Source organism: Mugil cephalus, chromosome 2 (assembly GCF_022458985.1).
Source record: "Mugil cephalus isolate CIBA_MC_2020 chromosome 2, CIBA_Mcephalus_1.1, whole genome shotgun sequence".
Taxonomy (NCBI): domain Eukaryota; kingdom Metazoa; phylum Chordata; class Actinopteri; order Mugiliformes; family Mugilidae; genus Mugil; species Mugil cephalus.
The window spans coordinates 4926770-4942002 of NC_061771.1; the positions used below are offsets into that span (position 1 = coordinate 4926770).

The 15233-nt window shown below is 41.1% G+C and overlaps 2 protein-coding genes across 2 annotated transcripts; both read right to left on the bottom strand.

Moving 5' to 3' along the window:
• Positions 1-2005: 2005 nt before the first annotated feature.
• On the bottom strand, positions 2006-3792 carry LOC125004420 (ecto-ADP-ribosyltransferase 4-like). Its single transcript, XM_047579004.1, has 3 exons — positions 3749-3792; positions 3488-3577; positions 2006-3075 (listed from the first exon to the last, which is right to left on the bottom strand). Exons 2-3 carry the CDS (start codon positions 3563-3565, stop codon positions 2194-2196), a joined length of 960 nt encoding a protein of 319 aa, XP_047434960.1. The 5' UTR covers positions 3566-3577; positions 3749-3792; the 3' UTR covers positions 2006-2193.
• Positions 3793-5058: 1266 nt separating this feature from the next.
• kpna7 (karyopherin alpha 7 (importin alpha 8)) lies at positions 5059-8466 on the bottom strand. The gene is made up of 12 exons (XM_047578706.1): positions 8322-8466; positions 8106-8249; positions 7948-8033; positions 7573-7741; positions 7328-7427; positions 7075-7157; positions 6659-6745; positions 6357-6533; positions 5942-6175; positions 5503-5685; positions 5269-5415; positions 5059-5204 (listed from the first exon to the last, which is right to left on the bottom strand). The coding sequence occupies exons 1-12, from the start codon at positions 8385-8387 to the stop codon at positions 5118-5120; spliced, it is 1563 nt and encodes a 520-aa protein (XP_047434662.1). The 5' UTR covers positions 8388-8466; the 3' UTR covers positions 5059-5117.
• Between the last annotated feature and the right edge of the window lie 6767 nt (positions 8467-15233).

Sequence of the window (15233 nt, forward strand, 5' to 3'; positions counted from 1 at the left end):
AGGACATCTCATCCTTCTGCCAATGTCAGAAACGAGGTACAATTAGCCTATGGAAACAAAACACTAGAAAGCACCAGCTAATTAGCCTAACCACCAATAGTAAGTAAGAAATGATAGACATGCAACTATTCTTCAAACAACATTCCTCCCCTCTGCCAAGATCAGAAGTTACACACAAGAAAACACCAGCAAACGAGCCTAACTAGCAATAGTAGGCAGTGTGCCGCACATCATTGGGGTTTTCAAGTGGGCACCTCCCTTCACTGATGTTTCATTAAGTTAGGCCCACGACACCTCAAGAAGGCTTAACGGTGAGCTCCAGCGTCCCGGAGTCACGCCCCTGAATGCAGCCACCGCGCCACCGTGTGCCTTTCAACCGACAGATTAGATTAATCTAACTACAACTGCTACCTAATGTTAGCACATAGCTAGCTTTACCTTTAGCATGCTCCCTAGCTAGCATGCTTTCTCCATAGCCACAACCACTGGCTCGCTCGCACCGCTGCCAGGGACATATTCTTTACGGCAACCCTCTGTCCTTTTCTGCTAATGCCCAACTCACACAGGGGAGCAATGGCAGATTTCGCCACAAATCCACGGCAGCTGACCTCCACTGGGCGCACACGGGCGCTCCAGCCTGGCTGCTCCGCTTCCGATGCCAACTCCACATACAGTATCTATCTCTCTTGCGCTCATTCGCCTCTTCAACTCTGTCTTCCCACGGGACAGTTAACTCCACAAAATACACTGTCCTTTCTTTCTCAGACCACAACAGCACGTCCGGTCTCTTTTAGAGTCACGGCTATCTGTTGTGGAACGCTCAGGGCGCCATCTAGGTCGGTCCTCAGCTCCCAGACTCTGCCCACACTTAGCTGCCCTACATTATGCCTGCGCCTCGCTGATCTGACCTGGTCTCCCTCCCGAACAAACATAATATGCTTATTCTCCTTTCTAGCAGCTGAGGAATTTGCTTCAATCCGTTTCTCCTCAATTGCAGCTGCTAAGCATTTCAGAACCTGGTTGTGGCGGCAGGTGTATCTACCTGTTGCTTTTTTGCTGTAATATAGTTAAATATATTTTAACTTAAATTTGCTTACAGTTTCACTTCTGTTGCTCAGCTAGTCCACGCTGTAATGCTGCTTACACCATCTGCTGAGTAGTGTTATATGATATGAATCAGACACATTGTGAGATTGTTTATTCAGCTTCTTTCTCTTATTAAATAAGGAACTGTTAAATTATTGAGTAACACTTTCTATGAAGGTTGTATTTACCGATATAATGAATAACCATTAATTTTTTTTGAATCTCAAAGTGCTGAATCCTGCAGCAAAATTGGGTTTACATTAAAAACCGAAATAAGACCATTACAAATCTAATCTAATAATTAACGATACACGATCATGTATCGTATTTCACATTCCTCAAGGAATATCTGGTGAATAAAACATCGTGTTCCGTTGACAGTTGTCCTCATACCACGAAATAACTTCCAATTGAAATACATTAGTTTGACATTCGTTTCGAGCGGCATGAAAATTTGAGAAAAATCCGCAGGCATTAAACATTAGATTTATTTTCGTGACAGTGTCACATCCACTGTGAGACCGGCTTTTTTATACAGGGTCGCTAGAAATGTCCGCATTTATTTATTCCTATGTAAGGCAAAATACCACTACGCTGGCAATGCCGTCAGATATTATTTTAATATCGTTTTTATTAATATTATTATTATTGTAGAAATGCAATTCCTTAGTCCATGACCACTGACCTCTGACCCACCTCTGTCTCATTAGGCTGCTTTAAACAGAAAAACATGATCTGTTTATTTGTTTTCAATCAAACCTTTCTGCATAAAAAACAAACCCAGCTAGAGCACTAATATTTATAATACACTATTCAGATTAAAATTAGAATCATTCATAACCAGTTGTCATAATGCATCATGAAGTTGGTTATGACGACTTGTGAATACGTATAGATGTAATAATGAGCATTATAATGCTTTAAAGACACCTTATAAAATATGAGTGCATTCATAGGGCATTATAAATACAACCTTAATAGAAAGTGTTACCAATTATTGCTTTAATATATTTACAGTAATGCATATAAACACATTGAGTGGTGGACCCATCACAACGACGGCAATGATCAAAATGACATTATAGTTAAAATGACATGCTCCAGCTTTTAAAGGTCAACAGCCTGGCAGTTTAGACTGCTGTATATCCCAGCAGTCTCAAGCTTGTAGACAACATCACAGTGTAAATGGCTGTCTCCTGACATGTCAACAGAGACAATATTAAACATCTCATATGGAGGAATCAGTACTTCATCTTCATCCGAGTCAAACTCTGAATAGGACTTTAGGTAGGCACCATAACATGTACGTATGTCAAAGCAGGTCCTGCGTCCAAATTGAGTCAGATTGTTGCTGAGGGAGCTGGAGGCAAAGGAGCCAAAGCGAATGGTTTGTCCAACCTGGCTGCTGAAAAGCCGTCGGCTTCTTCGGTAGGTGGTGAAACAGGTCCCTTGGTTAAGTTTCAGCAGTCTGATTGCATCAGACAACAGGAAGTGGAGGGCGTGGAATTCAAATGAGTTCCTGTAGAAAGTCTTCCCCTTACGTACAGCACGGTTAAGGTCAGCATATGCCCCCGCTGTGTAGGCACACAAAGCCCTGAAGTGGTCCAATGATAGCAGGTCAGCGATGTCCTTATTTTTCATGGCTTTATGGGCACAAAGTGTTGTGGATGCGGTGTACAGATGATCGTTGGTGCTCTTAGGAAGGTAATCACGTTTCACCTTGATGAGCATATTGTGGGAGCAGCCATAATACATGTCGTCAACAGAGTCAGGAGATAAACTCAGAGGGATTGTGAAGAGATGGATGGAGGCATCAGAAGACTTCAGTGAGTCATTTGTGGTTTTCTGCATGACAGTCTGGTTGGAGATGTTCTGAACCACTCCAGGATCTCCTAATTGTGGAACCTGTATTGTTTCCTGTGCTGCTGGACCACCATCCAATTTTTGGACATCTGAAGCTTTGGAAACGATGCTATCTTGTAGAGGCCACTGTAGAAAATTAAGACAAACATAAATTCTGTTGTCAACAGTGGTTCATTTTAATGAGCCACACTGCTCAAATGGTCTTAATAGAAAACAATCATCAATTAAATCTGTTGTATGGAGGTAATGAACTTTTTCTGTCAATCTGGTGTCTTCAGTGGAGTTCACATTTAGTTGGACTGCACTTTGTCTTTGCCAAAAAAATAAAAATAAAATAACAGGAGTCAACATCTCTTAAGATCTTTACCTCTGTATTATGTAGGCATAAATTTTCACTTTACCAATTTAGTATCTCTTAGATTAAAAGTATAATAAAAGGAGTGGATTTTTTTTTGGTCATTGGCATGCTTCAAGTCAAACATAGACTTTCTGTTATATATTTGTCCTGATAAAGTTATCGATGTATTTATTATCTTACTGTCTTTGCATGTAGGGGCTTTATCTTTACACAGAGGCAGCAGATGCCCATAAATATCAGCACATTGTCCTTCAACATGGTTGATGATGCCTAAACAAAAAGGAGAAAGAACAGGTTAGTGAGTATCTTCAATGATCCGTTAAACATTAGCCTAGATTTGAATTTTATCATATAATCAAAATTACTGAAAACCTGCTCATACTCAAAGCATTGTGCTGAAGCACCTAAAATGTAATGTACTAAATAAGCTAATCATCTTACCAAGTACCAGAGCAGCAGGTGCTGTCAGAACCAGCGAGTCTGAGGGTCAGATAATCATCGTTCCTTATATCTAAAGCAGTGTAGTCAAGACATGAAATCCCCCCCCCCCCAAAAAAAAAATAAAAAATCCATTCTTGTAAATACCAAGGGTTTCCCCATATCTTCTTTTTTTTAGACATCCGGTAGGATAGAGTTTTCTCACTTTCATAAGTTCAAAATAAAAATAGGGGAAGTGGGGAAGTAGCAATTCCTACAAAAAAAGCCATGCTAAAATTAGTGTGCTGACACTTGACATCACTGTATCGTGAAAAAAGGTAAAAGATGGCCCCACTTAGGTTGAGTTTGTCAATCTCCATTGTAGTGGATTACATGCATAAATAGACATTTATCAAGATTCAAAACTTTTAGATCATGATTTAGATCTTAATCAGATCCAGATTACATCTTTGGATCCCTCATAAGGTATCACTATTCACTGCCCAATTCTAAACTTAAGGTTTGAGTTGTCAGTAAGTATAAAACGGTGAATTTCAAGGTTGTCTAACATTTAATTGAAATCACCCAATGTGGGGAAATGCAGGTTTCCTTGAAAGTCCCCGAGTCAGCTGTTACTCTAGAAAGTCAAAAAAAAAGTACACTGGAAAAGCAATTCAGCAGTCATGCGACGAGATGGTCATGGTCCTTAGTCATGTCAAGATTTTAATCTCACATACAGTATAAATGTTGACCGGTGATATCTATTGCCTGTGGCAGAGTTGAATCCATTTCACAGGTGTGAACTGGAAGGTCATTTGTGGTGCTGTCGAGTTGCATCCCATTTTGTAAACTCCATATTAGGTCACATGAAACCACAGTCACCCCCAAAACAAGTTCCTTTTTAAGGATTGGAACTAGTTCAAGTTAGTACTGCAACATTTCAGTTTCATTTGCTACTAGTTCCTTGTAAATGAGTTTCAAACCCACCCCATGTGCATTTTGCACATTTTAATGCATAAAGCAAAGCATTACGTTTTACAGACTATTCAGCCTGGGAAGATGACTTTTAAATTTCCCCTCAAGTTTTCAGTTCTATGGCCTTTAAGCTGATTGAAGTTAGAGTGATGACAGAAGGCTTTGATTAAGCTCTCAACGTTTCAAACCTAGCCATGCATGAGATGTGACAACTAGAGGCAAAATGTCCAGGACCAATCGTCTTTCCCAAGTGAGATCATTTCCTACTGAAATGTCACCAGTTGGCTTTATATTGAATCAGGACCTTTAATTATAATTAAACACCATGCTGGAATCTTTAAGCTTTGACGACACTGATGTAGTCATACTACCCAAACACTTTAATACAGTTTTATTTTTTACATTAACAGGTTTGCATTTAAAATTCAAATGTCTTCTGAATATCAGATGTCTTAAAAACAAACGCATCCTCTGTAGTGTGAGCCACGATTCCCTCAATGTCACCCTAAAAAAAGAAAGAAAAGTTTAGCAGCTGCAAATTAAAAGGTTCAACTCTACACGATACTTACGTCACTGAAGTATTTCTCTATGAGGTTGTGCGCTGCTTGGTACACCATCTCATTGTCATGATTCTGTAACATCTCAATGCGGTCTAGTCCTCCCAGCTCTTCCACCAACAGGGTCAGCTTTTCCGTCTCACCCAGCTTTTCTGCAGCCTGAATGCAGCAAGTTTATAGTACCAAGTTTGTGCCATTTAGCTGTACAAATTGAAGTGTTTGCATTTTGTATGTTCCTGCACTGACCATGAAAATGTTGTTAATGGCATCCAGAATGACCAGAATGACTTTGGAGTCTTTGACCTGCAGCAGATTGATTATCGCTTCCAGGGCTCCACTCTGCACCAAATGGACCACCTGCTCCACAGTGCCCCCACTGGTGAAGTTGGTCACTGCCCACACTGCTTCCCTTTGAGTCTTGAAATCTCCCTAAAAGATTAAGCCCATTCAACCAAGAGTTAAAGTGATTGACTTGGAGTGCAGCTCAATTTGCAGGGTTTATGAAATGAGCTTCCAAGTCTTAACAGCTGCCATTTAACATGAAAACTTCAAATGTCAGGTATACGTTTTCAATACTTGGCACATGATTTGTTCCTCTATACAGTAGGGAAAGCGCAGCTCAATTATTCGTCCCCTAGTAAGCCAACCAAATAACTTGTCCTACTGTAAACTTGAGGCTACTCACACTTCTCAGCTGTTCGACCAGAGGAGGAAGCAGGCCACAAGTGATAAGCTGTTGGATTTGCTTACAGGGTCCTGCAGCAATGTTCGACAATGCCCACGCTGCCTCCTTCTGCACACTGGGCTTTGAGTGCCTCATCAACTTGGGAAGAACATTCAGAACTCCAGCATCAATCACCATCTGGGTCTGCAGATCAGAGCCACTCACTATGTTCCCAATGGAGCGCAGAGCGGGGGTCTGGAGGTCAGGTAAACAAGTCAGTGAGGATTACTCACTTTAAGGACTTGCATGTGAGGGACTTGACATTTTTAGCTGTACTATATCTATTAAACAAGTTAGTCTTTGTGTTCAAATATAGATGGTGAACTTGTCCATTTGACAGTTGGACAGGGAGCACATAATGGCCATAAACCATTACCATGACACTGATGGAATCATGGTTCATGAGCTCCACCAGTCTGGAAACGATGCCAGTTTTCACTACGACATCGATGCGGTCATTGTCACCATCCGACAGGTAGGAGATTGCCCAGCAAGCATCCGATAAGATGTCGTCATCACCAAGATGAAGCAACTGTATCAGAGAGGGAAGCATCTGGAGGAATGACAGACACAGCACCTTAATATACCTGGTATTCTAGCATCATTCAATACTGTACGTTTCATGTGGTATTCAGCTTAAGCTTTGCCGTAAATGTTACCAGGAGTGACTTCATCTACCTGCAGGACTGCAGACAAGGGAGGAAATGGGTTCTTGTTTCGGCACAGGTTGGACAGTGTCCATGTCAAGTTACGCAAGTAGCCAATCTGCAGATTGGAGACATCACAGGACCAAAGTTCCCTTAAACCAAAATCTAAAGTGTATTTGTAACAACTCAAAATCCAATGTCTGTAGTTCAAGATTTGGTTAAAGAAATTGTCATTACAGGTACAAAACTGATCAAATGGATTGAAGGCAGTATAACCACTGCATCTCGTTTTAACACTGAACAGCATTTGGCTCATGAGCGGTTACAACTTGAAGAGAATCTAGACACCAGAGCTTAACAAACAGTTATTGTCCAATTTAAACTCTAAATAAGACAGATTTAACATGATACATGTTTCCGAGCTTGTCATGTAGAGTTTTTACATACTGGTGTGTCTGGAGAGATGCGAGCCAGTAAGGCAGGGATAACGCTGCAGTCAATCAGGACATCCCGAAAAGTCGAACCATCACCTGTCAACATTTTGTTAACTGTTAAACTCGTGTAGCTTTGAATATAGGATAAGATAATTCTTTAACCGTGCAAATGGAGTGTCTTCATGGCTTATTTTAGTTCAGTTTCAGTGGAATTTATAATTTCCATGCCTCAGTTGGATAAACAATGGTCATTTTAAGAGTCTCACCTGCAATATTTCCTAGCGCCCAAACAGCTTGTTCACTGATGTGCAACATTGGTGAGGCCAGCAAGGAGATGAAAGCTGGGACAGCCCCATGTTCCACTACCTGAGGGTGGAAACTGTTTTAGTTTAGTCTGAAAAGTAATTCAAGAGGAAAACAGTTTACCCATCAAACGAGAACCCAAGTTAGTGTGAACAGGTTGGCATCGTCAGTCACACTGTAGGCTTGAGTTTCTCAGAAGTACAGACACCTGCTGTGTGTGCCAAGACGTTCCAGAGGCAATGTTTGTGAGAGCCCAAGCTGCCTCAAACTGCAGAGTCGGCTCATCATCCATGCACAGGAAGGACACAAAGCGGGCCAGCAGGCCAGCATCTATAATCTCTTTCAGAGGAGGGTTACGTTCCTGAGAAAGCAGTTTCCTGAGGAGTGGACAAAATGTAGAGTTAGTCTTCACGTTTATGGGCTAAAGTTTTTCCCTTTTATATAGTGCCAAATTTGAAAGTTTTAAGGGAGAGCCTTAAAATGTATGCTCATTTGTGCACTAGGGGTTGAGAAACTTAAGTATCCCTTTGTGACTAGGCAGTAGGAAGCCAAAGCTTCCATTCAATCAAGCCTATACACTCACCTGGCTGCCTGACAGCCTCGGATCTGGGCCTCCCTGCACTCACTGTTCACGTTTTTAATTATTTCCTCAATGGGCAAAGCAGTCACCTAAATGACAAATGTGGTGTTAGATGGTCATCTCATTTCAATGAAACAGTCGCTGTGTAGGTTAAAAAGGACCTTATCCATGGATATGTAGTCAGGAGAAAGGGCCTCCTCGTCTGGGAGAGATGAAAGGGTTATATTTCTCCTCTTCAGGAAGTTCTCATTCTTGTGAGCTTTACGCAGCTCCACACACTCAGAGATCCTCTTCTCTCGAAGTTTCTGCAAGAGGTGGACAAGTTAAGAGACCTGACTTTCATAAAAAAAAAAAAAAAAAAACACTTGTCTACGTACCATGGGATCTTTCCCTTTGTTTTTAAACTTGGAGAGCCGCTCCTCAGTCATGTTCTTGGTGGGCATGTTGGAATTTGGTGCACAGTGTCCAAACTGCTTCACTCAGGCTGATGAAAAAATAATGAAACCCTCCGCAGGGGTGGTTATATTTGGCAGAGCCACCTCGTGTGAATCAAATTAGCTGTGATTGTTGTAACAGCCACATTGATTAATTTACCTGCAGCTGTGCTCTATTCAATCAAGTAACCAATCCTTCTAAGCTCCCGCAGGCTAATCAGGTTTGAGGAGAACGCTTCGCGAATCATTATGTTTCTTTTCCTGCGACACATCTCCTCCTAACTGGATTTGTTCAAATGATTATGCTCCTGATTTTTCACAGGCAGGTGAATACATTTTATTTTTATTCAGAGGAGGAATTTCATTGGCTATATATGCGTTATCTTTTTCTAAATCATTAAAAATGAACTACTTGTTGTTTTGTGCTCCTGAAAGTTGTGCGATGATGGTGCGTCAGTAGATGGCAGCACAACATAACTGACCACCAAATCAGAGCAAGGTTTAAAGAGGTTCTGTGAATTGCCTTCATATCTGAACATGGAATACAAAATCTTATACAATTATAAGCTTACGTTTAGGCGTTTGTATCTTATGTGTATCAGTGCAAAAAAAAAAAAAAAAAAAGAACAGTGTGATCAAAATAGGTCAAAGATGTAAACAAATAGATCAAACAAGAGAGATAAAGCCCAGTGTGATGTGACAGTGATGGAGTCCTCTCTTCCTCTGTAACAACCAGGAAGGGCTGAACAATAGCAGCTAAAGTGGAGGCTTCCCCCCGACCAAGCTATAGTCGTTTCCTCTTGATAGCACACACACACACACCCTTCAAGACTGAGTTTTCAGACACATGTACCCTACTTGTCCTCTCCACCCTCCCCAGCAGGAGTCTTGAGTGTAGGTCATGGCTGTTTCCTCTAGTGCAGCACCTTCTCACACCTAGCTGTGGCCTGTCTTGGTCTCTCTCCCTCTCTCTCTCTCTCTCTCTCTCTCTCTCACACACACACACACACACACACACACAAATGTGGATCACTTTTCATCTTTCTGTCCATTTTGAGCTTTTTTTCTTTATTTTTTCTTTCATTTTTTTCTTGAATTTAGAAACGGGTCACTTATAATCAAACAAATTATCAGCATTTTCACACAGTGGCTAATTAATAGGACCCTTGTCAAACTTCTAAATCAACTCAGAAGATGTAAAAACAAAATTAGAAAAAATCCCCACCATTCCCTGTGATCATTCTTATACTCCTCCTCCTATAACCTCTGTCAGGTGCAGTAAAACCAGGGAGGATTGATTCATGTTTTCATTTGTTCTCATGCTCTCTGGTTACATCTTTTATTATCATTCCCATAGAGGTCCAAATGTCCTTGAGTGGTCAACCAAGCGCCTGTGAGCCATTTTACCAAAGATGTTTTCTGCTTCATCAGTGACAGACCAAAAATACATCCTCGTTTCCCAAACAGATTAACTTCTTTAGTGTTTTCTGAATGTATCTCATGGAATAATCACCTGTTGATCGTCTGCTGTGTGAGTGTGTGTTTGTGCTGGCCTTTTGACCTGGAAGTGCTTATGGTTCCTCAGAGACACCCTGGAGGGTGTGGGGTGTTTCAGTCCAGCCCTGTTGTCTTTGACTCGTTGTTAGTCTGAACAATGTGAGGTGATTGGAGGAAATTCCACTGTACACAGCAGGTTCAAGATTTCTCAGACTCACACACACTCACGCACACACACGTGAAACCCACATCTACGTCAGCAGAATCATTATTACGTAATATCAGATTTAAAGACATTTAGTGATGTCTAGACATCAGACATTTGTCATTGCACAATGGAACGTGTTGACGAGATGCTCCCTTTAATATTTTTTTTCTTTATTAATTTTAAAAGAGAAACACATTTTGAGCCAAGGTTAGTTCTTCATCGGTTACAGAGTTGTCCCTATTTTCATAACCTGGCAGATTTCTTTTTTGCTGTGGTTAATAAGGACTTACACGTTATGTAAATTTAAATTTATGAATCAGTTGTTAGAGTCCTCATTAAAAATTCTCCTTGGCTTGTTTAAATACTCTCTGAATCTGCTTCATAGCACAAAATTCAAGAGTCCACAATCTGTATATTGAATGTTTCTTACCATTCACAGCTCTGTAATTGCAGACGGTGTTTGGCCGTGGGTTTTTTAGATCTTGACCAGATCTCATTTTGTAATGACTTTCAAATATTTAGGCCCTGCTCAGACTTAGTTTTACCACGTGTCCTGAGTCTGTATGCTGTTTAAGAACAAAATTGTTTGTGGTAGCATCCATGTGTACTTGTACTCTTTATGCAGCAGTACAGAGAAACTGCCAGGATTAAAGGACTGTATGTTCACACTCCTGAAGTGATATAGTCTCAAGTGGCCCCAGATGTGATCAGAGTAATCGGATCTTAAAGTGTCCTCAATGCATGTTGGATGTGTTCACACCTGTACTTAAAGCTGGTCATTTGCTATCAGGTACCTCAGGATGCAGCAGGTCTAAACAGAGCTTTAGATGTGAACTCTTCGAAAAACATGCAGAACCTCAATAGCATTTACTTATTAACTTAATTATTAATGACTCACTCACAGCAGAGCACTTGGTTTAATAACAAACCCGATTAGTTATTAAAAGTGATTTATTAACCATACCTAAAGTCATTATATACGACATAGATCATGATTAAACTGAGGTAACGTATCCCCGTATACCCTTCCTCCATTCCTTCTCGTTCTCTCCTGCCATCTCTTCATTCATCTCTTTCATGTTCTCTCTCTTCCATCCTCCTCGGTTCTCAGATCAACTTGAGGTGTCTATGGGAAATCATTAGTATAGATTGTTCTGCAGTGCTGCGTCAATACGCACACACATACATACATAATATGCCCTCTCTGCATCTAATAGCGCAGGGATGATCCAACCCTCTTTGCTATTTAAAGTGCATTACTGAGAACAAATTCTTGGCACAGGGCGCGAGTGAGTGTGTGAGTTGCCGTCAGTGTGGTAGGACGATCCCGTCAGACACACTCTGACTTCCAAATATGATGACAAACACTCTTTGCAGTGTGGCAAAGACAAAGGTGGGCCTTGTCTGTCCACGAAAGTCAGCGGTTCTCAGGTATCAAAGTGGAGGAGAGAACAAGAACCACAACAGGATGTGGGTTAGAGTGACAGAACGAAATTGAGAGAGAAAGAGAGAGATTTAAGTGTGTATGTGTGTGAACTTTATCAAAGATGGAGGGAATTTCCACTGAGAAAAGAAAAAAAAATCACACTGATATCAGACACATTTCCAATTTTCATGGACGCATATTGCAATGCTTTTCTGTACTCATCATTTCTATTCTATGGTCCAGTCTCAGCTATGGCTGCTTCTCTCTGCTTGTCCTTCTCTTTCTCCTTTTCATTCTTCTCCAGTCTATTAATATTTCATGCTGCCACTCCAATACCTGCCTATCAATAACCAAGACAAGACACACCTCAGGTCCAATCCATCATTCTCACCACTGACCAGGGCGGCAGCATGGCGCGTGCGTGCGTGTTGATAGATGATTTGTTTCTGCTGACATGGCCGTGGTCGTAGGCTTATATAAACAGGCTGAACAGCTGGGAGATCGAAATAAGTCATTTATCATTTGCTGTGGAAGCACACATTCACACTGTCAGGTGCACACACACACACCCACACACAAACCCAGAAACCTATAGATGCCTGCTGACACACAGGGCTGATAACTCTATTCATATTTTCACTGATCCGTGGTCCCAGAATAATAAAGTTACATGATTAAATGGGAAATAGGTTGCAGCCATAATTCAATGAATATTTAAAGTGTCGTAGAATATTACACACAAACCTAATGTAATTACTTGATTTATCAGGAATTAAACTGCAGTTTCATAAAGATGCTGTTCATAAAGATGTCAGACTATAATTGACCTTTTTCCATCGTTCTGTGAGTCTGCAGCAGGTCACAGTGAAAGGAGCTGGGTACCTCGCTGGGAAGTTGGAGGTGTGCAGCCTGTCGCTGGCAGCTCTTCATCTAACAGCTCAGTGTAGTTGCTCCGTTCCAATACTCTCTGCAACCTAATTTAAATCTGTATGTATACCCACATATCTGTTCATAGATTACATTAGCTTTGATTTAATACCACATTGTTGTCAGGAATGTCTCCACTGACATCCAGCTCCTGATAATGCGTGTACATTTTTCAATGCCTTTATCAGAGGGTCATAAGTTAAGACTCCCGTCTTACTTCATGTCCTGTTCAGCGATAGGTAGTGGCATAAAGATGAGGCTGTCACTTTAAATACTGATCTTCTGATGGATCAAGTCTTTCCCTCTGGTTAAGCTGAGGTGTAGTTTTCAGGATCTCAACATAGATTTTCTTTTCGTTTTGGATCAGTTACAGTCAACAACACTTCTGGTTCTTGCTGCTTGTTCTCTGGTGCTGGTTGCAGTATGAGCAATGTATTGCTTCCATGGGAACTACAGTGCATTTTCTTTGTGTCATGATAAAGTATGTTTTGCTGGAGGTTAGTAAATGTACGTATTTGTAGAGACTTTAGTAACATGGTTTTATCCTTATTAAGTTATTTCTTGTTAATGAAGAACTTGATCATTATTTAAAACACCCAAGCATGTGTTACAATGATGAACTCACAACAGGTGAAGGACAAAGTTTCTGTTTCAGTTAATATTCAGTTCATTTCAATTCAATTTTATTTATATAACATCACAAACCGTACAAATTGTCTCAAGACGCTTTACAAAAAACCTCCAGAGCAAGCCTGAAGGCGACAGTGGCAAGGAACAACTCCCTTACTACACAGTTACTAAACAATGTGGTGCTACTGTTAACTGCACAACTGTAGTTTTTTTAATGTTTTTGTATCATTTGAAGAATCACTTGGATGATATTAAAAATAGGATCAAATCTAAACAGTTCTGCAAATACCATGTTTTAGACTGGAAACTGAGACACTGGTGTGCTAACATGACACAGATGTGTGGTAGGTGACCAATGTGATGGCTGCTGGTGTTTGTGGATGCAGTAAAAGGCAATGAAGAGGTTTTGCCGTATTGTCCTCAAGACAGTCCAGTCAAACTCTCATCAGCATGCAAACTGTGGCCTTGTATTAATGCACCTGTGCGCCTTCAAAGCAACTGTGCAATTTCAACACATTGGTGACATGCAGTAAACGCTTAGAGCATTAGACAGTGTGTGGAGAAAGCACACCAATGATCCAGTGCAAACACAGTAACTGGAGCAGTTATCGTCCCTCCATCTATTTTGTGTTTACTTTGTGCACTTCTCCCACACGTTCACCTCTGTGTTGATGCTACTACCACATACTACAAATTAACAAATGAAGCATGGAATAAGTGCGCCTCCATTTGCTCCGCACCTTACAGCCATATATGCAGAACATGCAGCCTCGGAGAGACTGAGTGGCATTATCTGTGAATCAGTCAACTGCCCATAACAAGAAAGGGAATCAAAGCAGGGGGAGAGGCGGTGAGGGGCGGAGGGGGTGCAGAGATGCATGGTGGAGAACTTCAAAGGTGAACACAGAGTTCACACAGATATGAGGCTCAGACAACAAGGCAGAGCCCACATAGACTCTAAAGAGAGAGGGGGCAGAGCTGAGAACATACGTATAACACAGCACACAGCACTGTCAACAATAACATCCTTCATTCTTCTTGTGTGTCTGGGTGCAAGAAAGAAAAAGCCAGCTGGCAGGCAGACAGGAGGAGTCGAGGGCTTTAGGGGTGCAGTGAGGACTTTGGAGGGTGGTGGGAGGTGGTGGGTTAGTCTGACTGTGGGGGTGTGGGCCAGGTATCAGGTGTATCTAGGGCTGAGAGGCCCCCCTCACATGAGCATCCTATTCACCTGCCTCCCGGGTTCGGACAAAGGCCGGGGCTCTGGGGCTCCGCTGGGCCACAGACAGACTCAGTAACACTAGAAGGTCTTAATGGCTCCAAGATGAAGGGAAGATAGTTAAAGGAAGATTACAACATGGGAAAATGTGGGGTTAAAAACACAGCTACATGACCGTCAGAGGCACAACCATCAACAAAGTCACTCTTTTTCCCATGCAGCTATTTCATTGCTTGAAGCTATTTCATTGCCAAGTTTTTAAATAAATGCTTTCATCATGAAGCAAGACAAAAAAATAAATCAGTGATTCCAATCACAATACCAGTGTTGGGATGTTCAAGCAAATCACCAAACTTCAGTTGTTGTAATTAACAGTTTAGTGTTTGATAGATGCAGACTTATTTAAAATATAATCATAAAAACATCCTCAAAATTTACTGAAAAGAGGACTCCTACAGTGCATAACTGCCTGCAGTTACAGTGTATAAGAACCTTGGACTAGAGCAAGATGTTATGAGCAGTCAAAAGTGTTCCAGGTTTATCCAAATGGAGTAAAAAGGCCGGCCATCATGGAAAAGGGGAGAGACACAATGATCTGTGAATACAGGGATTCCTGTGCTCTGTCAAATTGTGGCAATTTATGCACAGCCCAAATGACAAATAGATGTAGTGTGAAAAAAGAGAGCAGATAGAGAAGAAGTTCAAACCAAGCAGAGATTCTCACCTCTAAAAGCTGTTGATGTAATAGTCCTACCCTCACATTTTGGGATATTTTTCAAAAATTTCTTCAAAACTCATCTCTTGTTGCTGTTTGTCAAAAAAAATCTCAAGTGAAGTTTGCAATAGAAAGCAATATGGAATGATTAAAACTGGTTCAGGGCAGTGAACAGGCTGCTTTTGTGGCTTTATGCAAATACTTCAAATACCTGCTGATCTTTAAATGTTTGGCAA

Excerpts from the sequence above, each read along its gene's own strand:
- LOC125004420 (XM_047579004.1), bottom strand. The coding sequence starts at position 3,565 with ATGTTGAAGGACAATGTGCTGATATTTATGGGCATCTGCTGCCTCTGT. Across the intron at positions 3,076-3,487 it reads AGCCCCTACATGCAAAGACA|TGGCCTCTACAAGATAGCAT; the intron begins GTAAGATAATAA and ends AATTTTCTACAG.
- kpna7 (XM_047578706.1), bottom strand. The coding sequence starts at position 8,387 with ATGCCCACCAAGAACATGACTGAGGAGCGGCTCTCCAAGTTTAAAAAC. Across the intron at positions 8,250-8,321 it reads ACAAAGGGAAAGATCCCATG|AAACTTCGAGAGAAGAGGAT; the intron begins GTACGTAGACAA and ends CACCTCTTGCAG. Across the intron at positions 6,746-7,074 it reads GCATCTCTCCAGACACACCA|ATTGGCTACTTGCGTAACTT; the intron begins GTATGTAAAAAC and ends TCCAATCTGCAG.